The sequence below is a fragment of the Neoarius graeffei genome, chromosome 21, assembly GCF_027579695.1.
Source record: "Neoarius graeffei isolate fNeoGra1 chromosome 21, fNeoGra1.pri, whole genome shotgun sequence".
NCBI classification, from domain to species: Eukaryota; Metazoa; Chordata; class Actinopteri; order Siluriformes; family Ariidae; genus Neoarius; species Neoarius graeffei.
In genome coordinates, this window is record NC_083589.1 from 49,245,480 (window position 1) to 49,263,537 (window position 18,058).

Below are 18,058 nucleotides of genomic sequence, written 5' to 3' on the forward strand. Positions count from 1 at the left end.
GTACCTTGACCAGCTCATTCTATCATCTCAGAATATTCAGTATGAACACTAAATAACAAACATCTGTATTAGGGCTACAGATGCACCAATATGCTAGCTTACTATCCAGCTAATGCTAGTCTAATATTCTTGCGAACATCATAGCCATTCCGTTAACAACAGTAACACTTAAACCAGGTACAGGAAAGAGATTTTGGGATCATTAACTTTCAGAATTGACCTGGAGTGACAGTTGAGTGACTGTTAGCGGCAATATTTGCTTAGACAGGATATGGGAAATGCATAATCTCTCTTTTGTCCGACAAGCTACATATCTAACTGTCTGCTCCTTGTCTGCTTCTTTTAGCCCCGATGTACACCTCTAACTTGGACACCACAGCATCACTTCTCTCCACATCAAAATACTGCCCAAAACAGCAGTTTCATATTTTCGTCAATGAATTCATTTTGACAAATGGTGTTGTATCTTTAACATACAAAAACAGAGTCTGGAACTCGTTTTAAAGACTTTACTGCTCATACTAGACAAGTGCATCCAGCCATTATGATACTTGTTCATTTCCTCTACTGGTAAAGGTCCAGTCCCACAACACCGATAACTATAACTATACCTATAACTATGACTATACCTGTGCCTGAAAGGAGAACTGAAGGCAATTTTTTTATTATCAAAATTCTATTTATCTCATTTTATTAAATCTAGGAATGCATTTTTGATCGCTATTTTGTCACTGCTATAGCAAGTTATGAGTGTTTGAAATATGCTCTGTAATATATCAGTCCATATGTCAAAGCAATGGCCGTAAACGAGATTCGTTGAGACCTGTGTGAGACATCGTAGGACGGAAGTAAAACGTACAGCGGAAATCAAAGTGACCGACATCAGCCAACGTTGTCAAAAGACGCGCGCGCCCTCTTTCGAATGCTGATGTAATCAAGCTGGAAGTTTTGCTTGTTTTGATAGCAATCAGGGAAGTTTGAAAAAAGTAGGCAGTAATCGTCATTTAAACTCGTTTTTGTGCAATATTTCGTTTGGAAAACAGTTTTCAAAATGGCGGCACTGACACCTGGCTGACACTTCACGTTTCGAAGTCTCGCACAAGTCTCGTGAAGATCGCGTGGATAAGCGACGCCTGCCGTGGACCAAACGAACTAAATTCAACACGGCTAAAAACCGAATAGGCCGATAAGTATAATATTTAATTGCAATTAGTTGCCAATACGAGTCACGATATATGGTTACTAAAACCGAAAACGTAATTGAATAACATGTTAATTAAGAAATCAAGCAAGTTTAAAAATGACTTCAGTTCTCCTTGAATTTAGCTCCAGTCTGGAGCAGTCACACCACAACTATAACCCCGACTATAATATCGCTTGGTCCTGACACTCAGGGAAATAAATGCATGCAACTTAGGAATAGTTATGGAAGTTTTTTCCAAGTAGTAGCACATTATTCCGGGTCATACTGTACAGCTTGGGCTTCAAAACAACCCATTCACACACTCCGGTGGTTGATAAAATACGGACAGGTCACAGATTCATCTCATCTCATTATCTCTAGCCGCTTTATCCTGTTCTACAGAGTCACAGGCAAGCTGGAGCCTATCCCAGCTGACTACGGGCGAAAGGCGGGGTACACCCTGGACAAGTCGCCAGGTCATCACAGGGCTGACGCAGACACAGACAACCATTCACACTCACATTCACACCTACGGTCAATTTAGAGTCACCAGTTAACCTAACCTGCATGTCTTTAGACTGTGGGGGAAACCGGAGCACCCGGAGGAAACCCACGCGAACACGGGGAGAACATGCAAACTCCACACAGAAAGGCCCTCGCCAGCCACGGGGCTCGAACCCGGACCCTCTTGCTGTGAGACAACAGTGATAACCACTACACCACCGTGCCACCCAGGTCACGGATTATGGAAATATAATAAAAAAGGATCCAAAATACGGAGTGGTTACAGATTTTAATCCGGATGCATCACTGGTGCTGATAATTTATGGATTGGTCACAGATGTTTCAGTATATTACAGATTGGTTACCGATTTCATATGAATGATGCGTCATGGATAAAAAGTTAAGAAGTCTCAAACAAATGTTTGGACTGCCGAAGTTCATACTTAAAATATCTTGCCTGCATTTATATGTTTACTTTATTAATTTACTACTGATATTTCATGGAAAATATCACATATCCGTGAATAAAAGTTCCGTGCTTTGTATTATATTTTTATTTTCTGTGAACCCGTATTCTGTGACTTCATGATGCAACAAGGATGCGCAAAGATACCCGGGGAAAAATAGCACGTGCTCAGACAACGTCACATGTAAACAATTACCTGATTGGTCAGATGTTTTATCGGATCAGATTTTTCCAGGCCTGGAAAAATGGCTCCAGAAGCAATCTCAGCGATACGGATAAACCCAGGCCTGGGATATAGGGATCGTTATCGGTCTGGTGTGAGCACCAACCACATAAACAACAACTTCTTCTTTTTTGGTTTTTATGGCGGTTGGCAGCTTAGCGTAAAAGCAGCATTACCGCCACTTGCTGGACTGGGGTGTGGTTCAGAAGCCTATTCTATCCCTATAAGGATGGGAGTAAATAAAGAAAATAAAGAAATAAACTAAAATAAAATTGGAAATAATAAAAGAGGGAAAAAGAACTAAATTCTGTGAATAAGGCCTGTATTTTTGAGAAATCTAAACACAAAGTTGAAGCAAATATCTCCTGAACTTCTTCGTAAAATTTCCTTCAGATCTAGTCTCAACTTTTCCCTTTCCAGCTGTTCCATTAATACTTGTCTTTCTTCCTGATACTTGGGACAATGACAGAGCACATGCTCTACAGACTCTGGGCTACCACAGAACTCACAGTTTCCATCAGCATGTTTTTTTAATTATCACTAAAGTACTGTTTAGTCTTGTGTGTCCAAATCTCATTCTAGAGAGCATATCTTCCTCCCCCTTACTCCTGTTTGAAGATCTAGACCGTCCTAAGATCTCATCTCTCATCTCATTATCTCTAGCCGCTTTATCCTTCTACAGCAGGGGTGTCAAACCTGATCCATAAAGGGCCTTGTGGCTGCAGGTTTTCATTCCAGCCATGCAGCAGCACACCTGACTTGGCTCATTCAATCAACTGAACTGTCTTCACACAGTCAAAAACTTGCAGCCACACCCACCCTTGATTAAAGGGTGGGTGTGTCAGTTGATTGAATAAGCCAAATCAGGGTGCTGCTGCATGGCTGGAATGAAAACCTGCAGCCACACGGCCCTTTATGGATCAGGTTTGACACCCCTGTTCTACAGGGTCGCAGGCAAGCTGGAGCCTATCCCAGCTGACTACGGGCGAAAGGCGGGGTACATCCTGGACAAGTCGCCAGGTCATCACAGGGCTGACACATAGACACAGACAACCATTCACACTCACACCTACGGTCAATTTAGAGTCACCAGTTAACCTAACCTGCATGTCTTTGGACTGTGGGGGAAACCGGAGCACCCGGAGGAAACCCACACGGACATGGGGAGAACATGCAAACTCCACACAGAAAGGCCCTCGCCGGCCCCGGGGCTCGAACCCAGGACCTTCTTGCTGTGAGGCGACAGCGCTAACCACTACACCACCGTGCCGCCCCATCCTAAGATGCCCTGGATATTATGGAAGTGTCTTCCAGTTTGCCCACTATCCCATAGGGTTTGCCATCTTTCTCTCATTCTCTGCTTTACTATGCTTTTGATTTCAAACTTGCTGTAGTCCACCTTTAAATCTATATTATCATTACCAGCAGCCTCCTTAGCACACCTGTCAGCAAGTTCATTGCCAACCACACCTAAGTGGGCAGGAACCCATACAAATGATAATTTAATCCCATCCTTTAATAGTTTATCGGTGGCTTGTGCTATTTTGAACACTATATCTTGCCTAGAAGTTGATTGCCAAGTTTTAATACTAATCAATGCTGAACTTGAGTCTGAGGCAATTACTACCTTTCCAGGCCTATGTACGTCCACCCATTGCAATGCTAGCCACACAGCTAGTAATTCAGCTGTATAGACTGCCAAATCATCAGTAACTCTCTTACCAACTTCAATTTTAAGTTCTGGGATGACATATGCTACCCCTACTGTCCTAACCACATAAACTGCAGGGGACTGATTTATTTATAGTTATTGCTGTAGTTATAGTTATTGGTATTGTGGGACCGGGCCTTAACTATCGTAACAGCCTGGTTGCTAGTGAATACAGTGGCCTCAGAGTAACATAAAATGACACAAAGACATAACCAATGGCACAACAGATATCCAAAGAGTGATTTCGGTATTCAAATACAAATTTGAAGAGTTAATTGGCCACGCACACAGGGGCGCCGCTGGGGGGGAAAGTTAGGATGATTCTAAGGGCCTGGCACTGACAGGGGGGCCTGTGAGGGATATTAATATTATTTTAATAGTATTGCCTTGTGGGCGGCACGGTGGTGTAGTGGTTAGCGCTGTCGCCTCACAGCAAGAAGGTCCGGGTTCGAGCCCCGTGGCCGGCGAGGGCCTTTCTGTGTGGAGTTTGCATGTTCTCCCCGTGTCCGCGTGGGTTTCCTCCGGGTGCTCCGGTTTCCCCCACAGTCCAAAGACATGCAGCTTAGGTTAACTGGTGACTCTAAATTGACCGTAGGTGTGAATGTGAGTGTGAATGGTTGTCTGTGTCTATGTGTCAGCCCTGTGATGACCTGGCGACTTGTCCAGGGTGTACCCCGCCTTTTGCCCGTAGTCAGCTGGGATAGGCTCCAGCTTGCCTGCGACCCTGTAGAAGGATAAAGCGGCTAGAGATAATGAGATGAGATGACCCCTCCTCCCTTTTTAGTAATGGTACAGTCTGATTGTGGGCGGGGACAGTGAACTGTGTAGCTCTGTGTGTGCACAGCGCCGCTATTAATGCAGCTCACAGCAGCTGGCAGTTTCTCTCCGCGCGCAGCAGAGGTGAACATTCTAGAAGTTGCTAAACAGGAGCAGGTGTGATGGTGGTGAGATAAATTATGAAGTCCGGATATCAAAAACGGAAGGAGAAGCAGCAGAAAGCTGAAAGGGAGAAAAAGGGCCGACAATTGGTGACTCAGGCCCACTTTACACGGGGCCGGTCTGAAACAAAAACGCAAAAGTCCGTTTTCGTTCTCACTTTTTTCCGCGTCTACACAACCGTTTTCAAGGAGGAAATCTGCGTCTATACGGTGACGCATAAATGTGTGGAATTCAATTGGATGTGCATGCCAGGCGGCTAGGTGGTGCTGTGAAAGACCTCTGCTATGTCTGCACGCATGCGCAACGTCTTCCGTCTTGTCTGATCTGCACATCTGCGCCGCGAAAACTTTGACTACTCTGGCTATGGTAAGTAAGAAAGTAAGTAAAAAAGTAAGAGCGTACTATACCCGCCTCTGATCATTAACGGTATATGTGCAGATTCGGTATAGATGTTCGAAGGACTCCTGGATGTTTATTAAAGCTGCCAGAGCAGCTTGAAGGTCCGTTGGATCGATGTAATCAGACATGCTCTTACTTTTTTACTTACTTTCTTACTTCCCGGGCTGGCATGTACAGTATATGACATATGTATGACGTAAACGCGTACCCGACGTGAGCAGATCCGAGCAGAGTTTCGCGTATTGGGTAGTTTAGACGGATATGCAACGGGGGCTGTCTTTAACTTATCCACTCTGGAAGGCGTTTTCAAATTTTTTCCATTTTTCAGCCTCGGAAACGCCGTCCCCGTGTAGACGAAAGGCACTTCCGATAAAATATTTAGTCGTTTTTACCCGACAGCGTCCTCGTGTAAACGGGCCCTCAGTTTTTCCCAGAGAAAGCTAGCCTATTATTCACTGACACTCGATGCCATTACAGCATACTAGCTAATGATAGACTAGCAGATTTCATTTTAACCGAGTTGGAATATCAAGACAACACTTTTCAATAAGCAGCGCAGTGTCATTTTATTTAAATACTTAACATTTATTGCCATGGAAGATCAGATGACTGTAATGTAGAAGTTCTGCACAGAACTAGCTAAACTTGTGCAGTAAACTAGCCTACTGGGCTAATACGTGAGGTTAAATATTAGGCTAGCCTACAGTACATGATACTGGTGCTAATAACTGGTTTCAAAACTAACGAGGTGCCCTCAACATCCACAGATTCAGCCTCAGGAATAGGACCCCAGCCCTCAACCCAAATCCTAGGAGAAGGAGGTGAGCAATACAATCCATGAATAAAGGATTTATGGTGATGATACACGGGGCAACTTTTTGGGCAATGTTGCTGGGCAATTGCGTTTTGACTCTTTTCTATTGAGATTGGGCAACATTGTTTCTTTCTGAATGGTTTTGATAATCTCTGGCAACTTTTTGAGATAAGCCAATCAGAACGCAAGTATCGAGTCATGTGACCTCCGGTGAGGTTCGGATCAGAAATTTCAAACAAATATGGCGGCCGCTGGGCGGCACGGTGGTGTAGTGGTTAGCGCTGTCGCCTCACAGCAAGAAGGTCCGGGTTCGAGCCCCGTGGCCGGCGAGGGCCTTTCTGTGTGGAGTTTGCATGTTCTCCCCGTGTCCGCGTGGGTTTCCTCCGGGTGCTCCGGTTTCCCCCACAGTCCAAAGACATGCAGGTTAGGTTAACTGGTGACTCTAAATTGACCGTAGGTGTGAATGTGAGTGTGAATGGTTGTCTGTGTCTATGTGTCGGCCCTGTGATGACCTGGCGACTTGTCCAGGGTGTACCCCGCCTTTCGCCCGTAGTCAGCTGGGATAGGCTCCAGCTTGCCTGCGACCCTGTAGAACAGGATAAAGCGGCTAGAGATAATGAGATGAGATGAGATGAGATGGCGGCCGCTCAGTGTCAGTGGAGTGAAGAGATGGAGAGACTCCTCATCTGTTTTTACACCGGTAAGTTGTTATTTTAATATTCTATATGGAGGAATTTACCTCACCAAAGCTCTAAAAAAACAACAGACAGCTTGATTAAATGGTCACAGCAAAAATTAAGACATCGATTTTTTTTTAGCTAACTGTAAACTGCCGTTGCTAACTGTTGTTGCCCATTGTTAGTTGCCCTGAAAAGTTGCCCTATGTCTCACCTAGTTGCCCGTTGCCAGCAACATTGCTCGGCAACATTGCCCAAAAAGTTGCCCCGTGTATCATCACCTTTAGGGTTAAAAACTATTTTAATTGCTAGGCTACAGTAAGCAGCATTAGGCTATTAAGACTTACATTAAAATGAAAAGACATTTCTTTTTTTTATGAGCAACTATTCTTAGGTAACTTAGTATGGAGTTCATTCAATCAAAATGTTCATGTGTTAAATCTCGCTGGGGTACACGCTGCAGGATCAAGTGAGGAAGTGTCAGCTTTTTTTGGCTTCATCAATTGTCTTTACAAATTTGTAAGTGCCAGTCCAGAACGATGGGCCATATACAAAGAAACTACCGGCTGCTCTCTCCACAGCTTGTCTGACACTCGCTGGAGTGCAAGAATTGATGCTGTTAAACCGGCAACAGTCTATTCAGTCTAATTCTGACAGTTCTGCATTTAAAATGTTCATATACCAAATAATTGCATCACCCACCCACGTGCAATGAACCGGTGCTACAGGTGCTCTAGCCCCTGCCCCTTTTCTGTTTGCTGTCCAAAGTGCCCTTTTCATAGGGACTGTTTTTTTTTTTTTTTTTAATATTTGTAAAAGATAAGTTAGCTCCAACATCAATATTCTCTAGAATTGAGGTTTTTCACCCACGTGACCAAGTCATGTGATGCATCGTTAGGCTGCCATTTTGGACGTCACGGCTCGAATCAGTTTGAATGCGAGGAAGGCGACAAACGAAAAACATAAAAGAAAAAGGAGCGAGATGCAGAAAACACCTTCACTATCCAGCGACGTAGGGCATTTACAGGGTGAGCAGAGGGAGAGGTATTTGCAAAAATTGAGGTTAGCAGGCTTAGAGAACGACGTTTACCTGCTTCCACCAGGATTGTTCACTGACGTACGGAAGTACACGAAGCCCTCGTCTTTACCTGACTTCGGCCCACATGATCTGTATACCTATGTCGTTAAAAACCCATCGCCATACACAGGTATTGATCTGAAAGCGTATAAGAGTTTGGATGCCTACAAATATTTTGTGTCAGGCTGGGTAACATGCCTACATCAGCGGGTCGTCCCTGGAGCCGGTGGTCGCCATCTTATTACAGCTAAGGTTTGTTCACATTTTCATTTACTTTCGGTCCTCAGGATAAACAAAATGTTATTAAATGTCATTGAAATAACTTCTTAGTCTGTTGAGACATGGCCCGTTATAAATTTGCTGTTACCAGGCAATGACCAAGAACTGTATTATTAGGGTCGGTGTCTGTGTTGTAGCAGTGTACTAGCAGCTAGCTGTTAGCACTAGCTAATGTCAACAACATCATAGCTGGTATGTTACTGTAGCAATGTTTACGTTCAGTCATTTGGATGACTGTTAAAACCTTTCAGTCTCAAGTTTTTCCTTTACTGTATTTACTAGTTTACTGTAATTATGATCTGGCAGCTATTTACACCGGATCCAGTGTAAATAGCTGCCGGAGCGCGCTCCGGCTTGCTCCCCCTCAAATTAAGCAGCGCGCTCCGGCTTGCTCCCGGAGTGCTCCGGCCGAGGTTCCGGAGCGCGCTCCGGCTTGCTCCCCCTCAAATTAAGCAGCGCGCTCTGGCTTGCTCCCAGAGTGCTCCGGCCGAGGTTCCGGAGCGCGCTCCGGCTTGCTCCCCCTCAAATTAAGCAGCGCGCTCCGGCTTGCTGCCGGAGGAGCAAGCCGGAGCGCGCTCCGGAACCTCGGCCGGAGCACTCCGGGAGCAAGCCGGAGCGCGCTGCTTAATTTGAGGGGGAGCAAGCCGGATCATAATTACAGTAAACTAGTAAATACAGTAAAGGAAAAACTTGAGACTGAAAGGTTTTAACAGTCATCCAAATGACTGAACGTAAACATTGCTACAGTAACATACCAGCTACTATGTTGTTGACATTAGCTAGCTTGACCTTCAAAATGGCGTACACCGGGGCGTCACGTGACCCTGTGACATCAGGTGAAAAACCTCAATTTGACAATAATATATGAAATTATAGATTTATAAAATAACATTTTTCTATGTAAATGTGGGCATCAATCCGTGACGTCATGCATTCAGTGAACCTCCGTGCAGAAAGCGCATGCAGGCGGTTGACAGTGGGAGACAGTGCGAGGAACGGCATGGTAAGGTCACACTGAAAGTCTCCTTTCATTTCTTATCTGAACATGCAATATTGTGCAGCTTAGAACACAACAGTAAATGCATAGGGTTGTTTATCATTTAATGAAGCCGCCTAGGCTATATTTAAACCGTTTGCTCCATCCATTTCATTAACGTGGCAGATTCAGAAACTTTAGTTTGAACGACGGCGTTAATAACATATTCTAGCAGCTTCGAAAACTTAAGGCTGAATGACGACGTCCACAACATATTCTATCAAGACACACAGAATGTTCAGTTGCAATTGAAATTTAGTTTTGAATAAAGTTAACTTGTGTGAAAAATTTGTTCCAAGTACCCTTTTTTGAATGTTGAGCCCCTGCCCCTCCAAAGGTCTTTGCACGGCCCTGCCTAAACTTGCTCGGCAGCTGATCACATGGATAGTAAAGTAGAAGTGCCAGCCAAAAACAGACTTCAAATTCAGTTGCTTGCGCTTGAAAATTTTACCGGGGGGGCCCTAAATTGTAATCTTCCATAGGGCCCAAGATTTCTAGCGGCGCCCCTGCACGCGCACACACCTGTAGAGGAGGTAGTTACGTAGAAATCAAGGTTTTCGTTCTAATCAAAGAGTTTAGAGTACAAATCTCAAATGTAGCCAAATGTCATCTAAAGCCAATCAGCCTAATGGGATTATGGATGTCCCGAGTGGCGAGACACTTTGGCAGCTCTGAGAGAAATGCACTAGGGCTTTTATTGGAATTGCTATAGATCAACAGTGCCAAGCATCAGAAAAGGCAAATCAAACACTCCATGCTTATGAAAGACCTATGGACTTTCTTTAAAAAGAAAATAAAAATAGATATGAAAAGCAGTATTAACCAGGGAAATATGTCTAGAGTGGATATAAATATTTAATTCTAAAAACATTATGCTGCATCAAGTACGCAATAACAAATCCACCACCGAGGGTCTGTTAAATTCTAAGGGCTAAAGAGAAATAACAGTAAACTGAAAAACAATTCAGAAATCATTATATGTATAAAAAAAGAAACACAAGTACAATATGGTTTGCTTAAAAGACAAATCAGACGATAAGATTTGAGACTCTCAGTGTCTGACTCATTCAAAGCAGTTTCGCTGATGTAAGTGTTGGACAGAAGCTTCAAGTTTCAAGGCCACAACTTTTTCAAAAAAAGAAAAAAAAATCAATCAAACACTGTAATCTAAATCCTTTCAGAAAGTTTTCCCAACCTTTTTGGCTCGGTGAGCAAAACTAAAGTGCAATAGACAGGCATTTTTGAAGGACTGAGAGAAAGTGCAGAAAGGGAGATGTGAAGATTATCAGCAATATAATAAGGATACTTTTTAAAAAACGCTTTTCAATGACTTCAATCATCAAGTGACCAAAAGGAATCATTCATCACTAAATGACTCCCTGATAAAGTGGAGCAAGTGTTGGTGTTGAGCAAAACGATTCACGAATGACTCATACAATGATTTCCTGAAACAGAAGAAGGAATCTCGTTCATGACTGGAAGGATTCAATATCACACAACGGACTCACTGAAAGAGAAGAGAAAAAGTGTAGTCATGACCAAAAGGATTCACTATGAACTCAAACTTCAACTCACTGAACGAGAGGAGAGAATCTTAGGTCATGAGCAAAACGATTCAATAATGATTCGAATACTGATTCGCTGAAAGAGAGAGGAAAATTTCAGTCATGAACCAAAGGATTCACAATTTACTCAAACACTGACTCGCTGAAAGAGAGGAGTGACTCTTACTCATGAACAAAAGGATTCAGTAATGATTCAAACACTGACTCACTGAAAGAGAGGAGTGAATCTCAGTCATTAAAAAGGGAATTCATTAATGATTCAAACACTGACTCACTGAAAGAGAGGAGTGAATCTTAGTCATGAACAAAAGGCTTCAGTAATGATTCAAACACTGACTCGCTGAAAGAAAGGAGTAAACCTTACTCATGATTCAGTAATGATTCAAATACTGACTTGCTGAAAGCAAGGAGTGAATCTTACTCATGAAAAAGATTCAATAATGATTCAAATACTGACTCGCTGAAAGAGAGGAGTGACTCTTACTCATGAACAAAAGGATTCAGTAATGATTCAAACACTGACTCACTGAAAGAGAGGAGTGAATCTCAGTCATTAAAAAGGGAATTCATTAATGATTCAAACACTGACTCACTGAAAGAGAGGAGTGAATCTTAGTCATGAACAAAAGGCTTCAGTAATGATTCAAACACTGACTCGCTGAAAGAAAGGAGTAAACCTTACTCATGATTCAGTAATGATTCAAATACTGACTTGCTGAAAGCGAGGAGTGAATCTTACTCATGAAAAAGATTCAATAATGATTCAAATACTGACTCGCTGAAAGAGAGGAGTGACTCTTACTCATGAACAAAAGGATTCAGTAACGATTCAAACACTGACTCACTGAAAGAGAGGAGTGAATCTCAGTCATTAAAAAGGGAATTCATTAATGATTCAAACACTGACTCACTGAAAGAGAGGAGTGAATCTTAGTCATGAACAAAAGGCTTCAGTAATGATTCAAACACTGACTCGCTGAAAGAAAGGAGTAAACCTTACTCATGATTCAGTAATGATTCAAATACTGACTTGCTGAAAGCAAGGAGTGAATCTTACTCATGAAAAAGATTCAATAATGATTCAAATACTGACTCGCTGAAAGAGAGGAGTGACTCTTACTCATGAACAAAAGGATTCAGTAATGATTCAAACACTGACTCACTGAAAGAGAGGAGTGAATCTCAGTCATTAAAAAGGGAATTCATTAATGATTCAAACACTGACTCACTGAAAGAGAGGAGTGAATCTTAGTCATGAACAAAAGGCTTCAGTAATGATTCAAACACTGACTCGCTGAAAGAAAGGAGTAAACCTTACTCATGATTCAGTAATGATTCAAATACTGACTTGCTGAAAGCGAGGAGTGAATCTTACTCATGAAAAAGATTCAATAATGATTCAAATACTGACTCGCTGAAAGAGAGGAGTGACTCTTACTCATGAACAAAAGGATTCAGTAACGATTCAAACACTGACTCACTGAAAGAGAGGAGTGAATCTCAGTCATTAAAAAGGGAATTCATTAATGATTCAAACACTGACTCACTGAAAGAGAGGAGTGAATCTTAGTCATGAACAAAAGGCTTCAGTAATGATTCAAACACTGACTCGCTGAAAGAAAGGAGTAAACCTTACTCATGATTCAGTAATGATTCAAATACTGACTTGCTGAAAGCAAGGAGTGAATCTTACTCATGAAAAAGATTCAATAATGATTCAAATACTGACTCGCTGAAAGAGAGGAGTGACTCTTACTCATGAACAAAAGGATTCAGTAATGATTCAAACACTGACTCACTGAAAGAGAGGAGTGAATCTCAGTCATTAAAAAGGGAATTCATTAATGATTCAAACACTGACTCACTGAAAGAGAGGAGTGAATCTTAGTCATGAACAAAAGGCTTCAGTAATGATTCAAACACTGACTCGCTGAAAGAAAGGAGTAAACCTTACTTATGATTCAGTAATGATTCAAATACTGACTTGCTGAAAGCAAGGAGTGAATCTTACTCATGAAAAAAACATGATTCAGTAATTATTCAAACACTGACTCGCTAAAAGCAAGGAGTGAATCTTACTCATGAAAAAAATATGATTCAGTAATTATTCAAATACTGACTTGCTGAAAGACAGGAGTGAATCTGAGTCATTAAAAAAGATTCACTAATGATTCAAATACTGACTTGCTGAAAGCGAGGAGTGAATCTTACTCATGAAAAAAGATTCAATAATGATTCAAATACTGACTCGCTGAAAGACAGAAGTGAATCTTAGTCATGAACAAAAGGATTCACTAATGATTCAAACACTGACTCGCTGAAAGACAGGAGTGAATCTCAGTCATTAAAAAAAGGATTCATTAATGATTCAAACACTGACTCGCTGAAAGAGAGGAGTGAATCTTGGTTGGCACAGAAAGGATTCATTCATGATTTAAGCAATGACTCCTGAAAAGAAATACACAAATCTTGGTCTTAACTGAGAGGATTCAATAATGACTAACGCTGATTCACTGAAAAACAGGAGCGAATCTTACTCATCACTGAAAGGATATCTATACTACTAAAGGAAGACTCTCTGTCTCTCTCTCTCTCGGTCCGTTCACCTATGCAAATCGACATGGCTGGACGCACATACTCCATACTTTGCATATGGATTGGTGACACCCCAGAAGGGCCCAAGACAACATTTTCAATTTTTGAAAATATTGGATTAGTGCTAATCCAACACACTATCTTTTCCCATATGCTACATGCTCATGCTAACACACTGCGTGCAGCCTCGGTCAGGAATCCCTTCCTTGACTCGCCTGAGGGTTTTGATTGTACGGGACCTCACAATCGGCGCTCCTCGCCGGAGACTTCAGCTAGGGCCGAGTCTACGTCACTGAGGACACGCGGGGAGCGAGTTATGTCATTTTGACGGCACCCAATGAAAGCATATATATCACGTGTCCACTCAACTCTCCACTGGGCCTTCGAGACCTGTGTTATACAAAGGTACCATTCAGAGGAAATCAGGTTCACGGGCAAGAACTACTACCGTAATACTGACTAAAAGGAAGAGGATAAGATTGAGCATACATACAACTGCAAATACAAATTTCACGATTCACATATATTTGGACAGATATATCGAACAAACCAATGTAAAAGCCTGTTTGATAATCCTGAAATCTGTCATGTTTGACTTTTCAAATCAAACATACCATGACCCCACGGTGTTTGTCTCTCAACGTGCATTCAACAGCACCACCATCGATTCAACCTCTTCTTCCTGAACACTAATCCACCGTTCACTCTCCCCTTTTTTCTCTCTCTTAGTGATACGCCTCCTCTTTACCTCTTACTTTCTCTCCCATTCCCCTCCCTTCTTCTGCACTCTCTGTGAAACAGTTATCTGCAGCTCAGTGAGCCCTGAGGAGAACAAGAGCAGCTGTTCTCTGAAGTATCTGGAAACTCATTCCTGTGCCTTTACTCTCAGGCAGTAGATGGGCCCCTCAAAAGGATTTTTTAATCAAAGAAACCCATCAATCCAGAAATGTCCCAGAGGGTGTGTCAAACTGTAAAGCATTCTTTGAACAGTGAACACCTCACCAAACTTTCCATTAACAGTCCCATCTCCATTAGCCACTTACGATCAGGCCTGAAGCTCATTCACTGGATAATATAACAATTAGAAACCTTAATGATCTGTCTCTCTCTTTCTCTGCCTCTGATGAAGTTTCACAACTGCCTTCAAATTGGGACACATTTAGTTATGTGATCAGGGCACCTTTCATTTGGACTGACATGATATGCTTATGCAATATATATATATATATATATATATATATATATATATATATATATATTCTATCCACATTCACTGGATATGAGCAATCGCACGGTCTGATTGACTACTACTAGGCTATCAGCTCATATACCCTGAGTAGAGAAAAACAAAATGGCGGAGCGCATCAAGTCAGATATATCACTTTGCTATCAAGTATTTAAAATAAATAAATTAGCTATAAGAATATAGTTTCCCCCCAATATCTCCTGTTCCACACTCCAGCCCAGTCGGTGGCAGTAATGTACCTTTAAAGTGCCATTCCACCATTGGATGTATTCTTTGGCATAAAATACAATATATTTTGACAACATATATAAATGGTATCACTAGACAGAGAAATCTTTTAGCTTCAAAATGATATATCAAACATAATTTTTTTGACAACGACAAGTATATTCATTTTGCGACCAAAGTCACCTACCCTTTTAATTTCCGCGCGTGATGTCATCGGCAGGTTCCCCTTCTTGTGTACCACGTGACGTGTGACGTGGCACATATTATCAGCAATGGCGGATAGAACGCGATAAAAATAATACCAATCAATCTAGCTAATACCAATAAATCTAGCTAACTGAAAGATTAACTCCAAATTTTTCGCAATTTTTTTGGCCCCCATATACGAGGAGAAATGACTCTCTCACTTTGGGGGTTTCCTGGTCTAAAAATAGACCGACACGTGGTACACAAGAAGGGGAACCTGCCGATGACATCACGTTTCACTACCGCGCGGAAATTAAAAGGGTAGGTGACTTTGGTCGCAAAATTAATATACTTGTCGTTGTCAAAAAATGATGTTTGATATATCATTTTGAAGCTAAAAGATTTCTCTGTTTAGTCATGTTGTCATAAAATATATTGTATTTTATGCCAAAGAATACATCCAATGGTGGAATGGCACTTTAAGTTGGTTTGCCATCCACCAAAAAAAAACTTTAAAGGAGAAAAAGAAGAAGAAAATGGCAGAGCGTGTTGCTGAACCAAGCGAGGATGAAATAAAAACTCTACTCGAAAACAAAACCCCCAAAAATACAAAAAAAAGGCAAAATATGGAATGAAAGTAGTTGATGGTAAGAATGTATCTTTTTTATTTTTCAAGAATTATTATTACAGCATTTTTCACAAATTTGTATAAAGTTTTGATTTATCGAATTTGCAAAAAAATAAAAATGCTCTGTTTCTCAAAATCCAGTGAATGTGGATAGAATAAAACAGCTATTCCACTCAATCTTGTCGTACATGGATTATAGCCAACTTGGTGCTACGCGCCTCGTCGGCTATCAGCTCATGTACGACTTGATTTCATGGAATAACTGTTTTTATCTGTTTATATACAGAATTTTTTTTAAGATCATCTGCTGTGTAGTTGCTCCCACCTTTCTGTATGCAGGGTGACCTTGGAGGGCTCCACATTGGGGTTCTCCCACTCTATCTGGGGACAGTGCATGAAGTAGCAGAGGGTGTACAGAGCCTCCGGTTCCCAGTGGATGGGTCCTCCGCGGTTCTGGTGCACCGGCGTGCCGTTGCTTGGGCTCTTGATGTGGAGGGGCTGGAGGTGGTGCATGGCGCGAGACACCAGATCACCTGCAGGGGGTGACATGCTAAGTCAGACAAAATACCCTGCAGCTTGCAGTTTGTAATCAACTTTATTGAGCGCGGAGAGGAAATTGAAATAATCTCTTTGGGAAATAGTCTAAAGCCAATGAGCTGTGGAAATAAAAACAGGCGTTTTCAGCGTGGTGCCTGGAAAACCACATAAACAATTTTTCGGCTTAAGGAGACTCGAGAGAGCAGCTAGAGAGCAGTGTTCTTTATATTCACTTACATGGACATACATCATTTTATTCTTAACTAATAAACACTATCTTTGGTGAATATTTCCTTTGACGTGTAGTTGTGTTAGCATTGCTAAGTCATACCCACATCATCTTAATTACCCTGACTTTTTTTTTTTTTTTCCAAGAAATCATGTCCTCATGGCAGGGGTGGGCAATTATTTTTTCCATGGGGCCACATGAGAAACAGAAAATTTTGTGGAGGGCCAGACCAAAAGGCTGAACTAAATTCTGCATAATATTAATTGTATTTCTTTATATAAAACAATAAATAACATTGTTTTTACAAGCTGCTAAGACTGGTAAGAGTATGGAAAAAAACAAGGTTGCCTTACAAAAAATTTCATTTATTCAATCAAATTTCCCAAAACAATGGTTAACAAAATGTGAACGTTTGTAGCATATTTTTTTTCAGTCACATTCACCCCAAAACACAATAAAGACATCACAATATTGTCTTTCTACTCCAAATATCAAGCAAGATACATCATATTATAATAATGATGCCCACATTTGTAGTCTAATCACCTCATTTGGTGTTTTTCAGTTTTTTATTTGTTCAGTGAGAGAAAGCTAGTCTCTGTTGGTCTTTAACGAGTGCATCAAAGTCAGATTAAATGTCTGAGGTGGAGATGCGACGCACAGCTGACAGATGATCATCAGTCGATTCGGTGTAGGTACCAGATTGGCTCAGGCGCCTGCTGGTGAAGTCACACTATGTGATTGGCTGGACCGTTTGAAGGATGACGTACAAGTTTGTGGTTGGTCTGGACAAATTACGGAAGTAGTTATCACGGGATTAGGTTTCGTGGGATTTCATGTCATGTTCATGTCGCGCGCATTGCGTTTTTGTTGAACACAACTTCAAAATAAAAGCAATGCACATTCAGTCCATGCATGAGGTAAAATTAGAAAATACATTTATTTTGGAATTTCTAATTAACCTTACGCGGGCCGGTCAGAATGAACTAAAGGGCCGCATGCGGCCTGCGGGCCGTAAAATGCCCAGGTCTGCCTCATGGGGTTCAGGCAAACATTCATCAAATGTCAAATATGAGACGTGTATCAACATTTGGTCCCTGTAGATATATATTCATCCTACACACACACACACACACACACACATCCAGACACAAACTCATATCTGCAAACTATGATCTTGCCACTGTGTCAGTATGAAGAGAATTGAAATGACTTTCGCAGTAAAAGAGAAAAATGCTGCTGTGCTACTAGTCAGTACACAGTCATGTGAAAAAATAAGTGCATCCCATGGAAACTGTAGACTTTTCTCAACAAGCAAATATTTCACCTTTTTGATCCAATGCCTGCAGATAAAGGTGATATCCTTGAACAAAACAGCAAAGAAAATGAGCTCTTTCAATCATTTATTGAACAAAAAAAAATAGATGTAATATTCTTCTGTGTAGAAAGTAAGTACACCCTCAGCTTCAGAAGCTCCTATTGCCCCCTTTCTCATCTCATCTCATTATCTCTAGCCGCTTTATCCTGTTCTACAG

The 18,058-nt window shown here is 41.6% G+C and overlaps 1 protein-coding gene across 2 annotated transcripts in view; it reads right to left on the reverse strand.

Annotated features, from left to right (window-relative positions):
* btbd11a (BTB (POZ) domain containing 11a) overlaps positions 1 to 18,058 on the reverse strand; it is a 619,821-nt gene that overhangs the window by 133,633 nt on the left and 468,130 nt on the right. For both annotated transcript variants that reach the window (XM_060903305.1, XM_060903304.1), the window contains exon 3: positions 16,083 to 16,290. In XM_060903305.1, the coding sequence (XP_060759288.1) occupies positions 16,083 to 16,290 (208 nt within the window). The remainder of the gene's footprint in view (positions 1 to 16,082; positions 16,291 to 18,058) is intronic.